This window comes from Elephantulus edwardii, unplaced genomic scaffold, assembly GCF_000299155.1.
Source record: "Elephantulus edwardii isolate Elephantulus edwardi_28Jun2011 unplaced genomic scaffold, EleEdw1.0 scaffold00066, whole genome shotgun sequence".
NCBI classification, from domain to species: Eukaryota; Metazoa; Chordata; class Mammalia; order Macroscelidea; family Macroscelididae; genus Elephantulus; species Elephantulus edwardii.
In genome coordinates, this window is record NW_006399816.1 from 3,441,264 (window position 1) to 3,444,302 (window position 3,039).

At 30.5% G+C, this 3,039-nt stretch overlaps 1 protein-coding gene across 1 annotated transcript in view; it reads right to left on the bottom strand.

Annotated features, from left to right (window-relative positions):
• The window catches only part of NRG4 (neuregulin 4), a 98,177-nt gene extending 95,692 nt beyond the window's left edge, over positions 1-2,485 (bottom strand). The window contains exons 1-2 of the mRNA XM_006888371.1: positions 2,476-2,485; positions 186-279 (exon numbers count right to left, since the gene is read on the bottom strand). Coding sequence (XP_006888433.1) covers positions 186-279; positions 2,476-2,485 — 104 coding nt within the window. The remainder of the gene's footprint in view (positions 1-185; positions 280-2,475) is intronic.
• Between the last annotated feature and the right edge of the window lie 554 nt (positions 2,486-3,039).

A 3,039-nucleotide genomic window follows, 5' to 3' on the forward strand; every position in this document is an offset into this window, starting at 1 on the left:
CTGACTGGTACAGGAGGTGATTGTTCCTCCTTCTTCAGCAGAGCATCTGGTGGATTTGAACTGCGCACCTCTGGGATTACAGTGCAGCTTCTTGCCATTAGGCCACCAGAGCTTGCCACTTTTTGCCATTTCTCAAAGAAGTTAGTAGATAAAGCTATCCTCTCCTCTGGGTCCATTTAACTCACCTACAAAATGGGCTAGGAACACTTGGTATCACATAGCAAATTCCTCCATTCAGGCAAAAGGACCTGTGATTGAAACCACAGGGCTCTTCATGATCTAAAACATACACAAACACATACACAAATGAAATACAAAAAAGCAAGCTAACACTTTTGTGATTCAACAAGGAATAGGAGTTACTATTCTTAAAAATTAGAATGAAATAATTCTCAAAATGAAGAATTTTATCTTATTACTTCACAAGCAGAGATTCCTATTCTTTTGGGAATATAACCATTTCTAAGCTATATAACAGAAATAAGGAATCTTTTTTTCAGGAGGAGATAATCAGGGTCTTGGAATCTACATTGGCCTTTCTCATTCCATACAGATCTGTAGTTTTGCTTAGAACAACCAAAGAGATATATTTAATGCTTCAATCCTTTTCTTCCTCTCTGGACCTCCCCACTTTCAAGGGTGTAGGTGTCGATCTTTCCTATTAGATTTCAAATATATTAAAATCTCATACTGCTACTGAAAAAAAATGAAATAATTGAAATAAATTCTAATTATAAAAATATATTTCCGAACATTTCTATATATAGTAATCTTAACATCAAAACACCAAAAATAACATAACCTTGGAACATCTAGACTTAAAAGAATTTAGCTAGTAACTGTAAAGACATATCTAAAGTTCAAAAATAACATTAAAAACCTAAATCACTGCTGGATATATAACCAGTGTTCAGAATACTGTTGTTGTTGATTGCCATCGAGTCGAGCATAACTCACAGCGACTCTATGAACTAAAGACCTAATGCCTTCCATAACTATTGTCATTTCTACAAGTTCATAGAGTTTCCAGAGGCATGTGGTTTAGGAAGTGAACGCCACTCCTGCTTCCAAACCTGTTTTACAATTGGGAGCTCTACCAAACACTGTCCACATTGGGAAACCATTCTGGTATTTGATACCCCAATGGTACAAGATTCAGCATCACAGCAACCCAGGTTACTTCACACTGCACATTGACAAAGAGTGATGTACAAAGTGGAAGAGTGTTCCTCCAGATATAACAGCACTAGTTTCATTCAGCAGTGGTTAAGTGTCAGAATATTAAGGGGGGGCGGAAATCTCCATCTCTCTTGTTCCCTTACTTCTCTCTACCTTGCTGTCTCTTCATTAACCTTCTCTCCCATTAAATGCCTTTCATTTCACTTATGATCATCAAAGTCATTGTAAAAAAGAAATTAAATAATACTATTAAATTAATGGAATCTTTATACTCTGGTTTATAATTAGAGGAACATAACAATTATTGGATACTTTATCTCTTAACATTGATGAGGGAATTACATTGCTTTAATATTATGCACTGTTGCTTCCTGATTGTTTTTGTCTACAAAATGGCCCAGAATTATCTAATGTGAAGAATAAAATGGTGTGGAAACTCCTATTAGGTATTGAATGTCACAGTTTTGTTTTGTTTTTTTTTAAATGACACTAAGTTTTTTTTAAAAATCACCTAACATATAATACAAAAACATTAACAGTTAAGAACTCATTGTTAGGGTATCTTACCCAGATGTCTATACAATCTATATTTGAATTTTAAAAACAAATCATTTGCTTAATAATTTTTGAAGAACTGTTTTCAACCAGTTCTCACCACATTTTAACCATAATTGTACAAAAATGTAAAGAGGAAAACTTAATTACAAATAATTTAAGTGAAAAAAAGAAGCTCAAGATTTTTTCCTTTTTATATAATTCATTAAAACCATACTTTACAGTCATACTTCTTTATAATCAACTTCCAACAATACTTACAAGGTTTTCAGGAATAATTAGGCTAACAAGTAAAAATCTCAATATTATATCACATTAGAAGTTGTTATATTGTTTCCCACTGAGAATGGAATGCAAATTTACTATAGAATGTTTATTGTAACTGAAATTAATATTCTCATTTTTAATGGAATTATAACTAGATATATCAGAACAACCTGATATTTTTACCCATAAAGAAAACTCACTTAACCTGACTCCTTATCTTGGAATCTATTTTAACTGTAATTATTTGAAAAGTTATCAAAAGACACAGAATAAGCTAGCAGTTATCAGCTTATGAAAATCATAAACTATAAAATATGCAAGTCTAAAAATATTTAAAGATCAAAATACATAAGATTTTTAAAAAACAAATTCAGAAGGAGAGAGAAACACAGCCTTCTGTTAAATATACTTTCTTTTTCTTGTCCTATTGCTAAAAGACACACATTAATGAAAGTAAAACTTGTAAGAAATTACCTGTTGGCATCTTGGTGTTCAAAGTTTCATTCTTGAACAAAAGACCAGAGTTGAAAACAGAACCTAAAAAGGTTTAAAATTAATAATTCAGAAAAACAGAATCTTCTTTTTTAGGACATTATAAAATGACAAATACTCTAACAACATTTTTTAGGTTGAAAATAATTAAGACATATATATGTTTTTCTGGCTAGAATATATATTTTTTATAGTTTTAAATTAATCAAGTTTAAAAAGATAAACATTTGCAAAGTATACATTTGAAAAATAAAAACCCATAAATACTATAAATAAAAATAATTCCCTAAATAATATAATATTAATCTTTCCCTGGATAAAAATTTAGTACGTTTAACTTTTAATGAACATTTTTAATGCTGTATGTCATGAGATTATACTTGAATGTATGAATTTGCAAGTACAAATGAATGACCTAAACTGACTTTGTTTTCCATAAGATTGTCTAATCTGAGTTTCAAGTAAAATCAGTAATTTAAAGATTTTTTCTTGAGAATGACCCTGAAACACTACGGAAAAATATTTAAAGCATTTAAAATCTTTGCA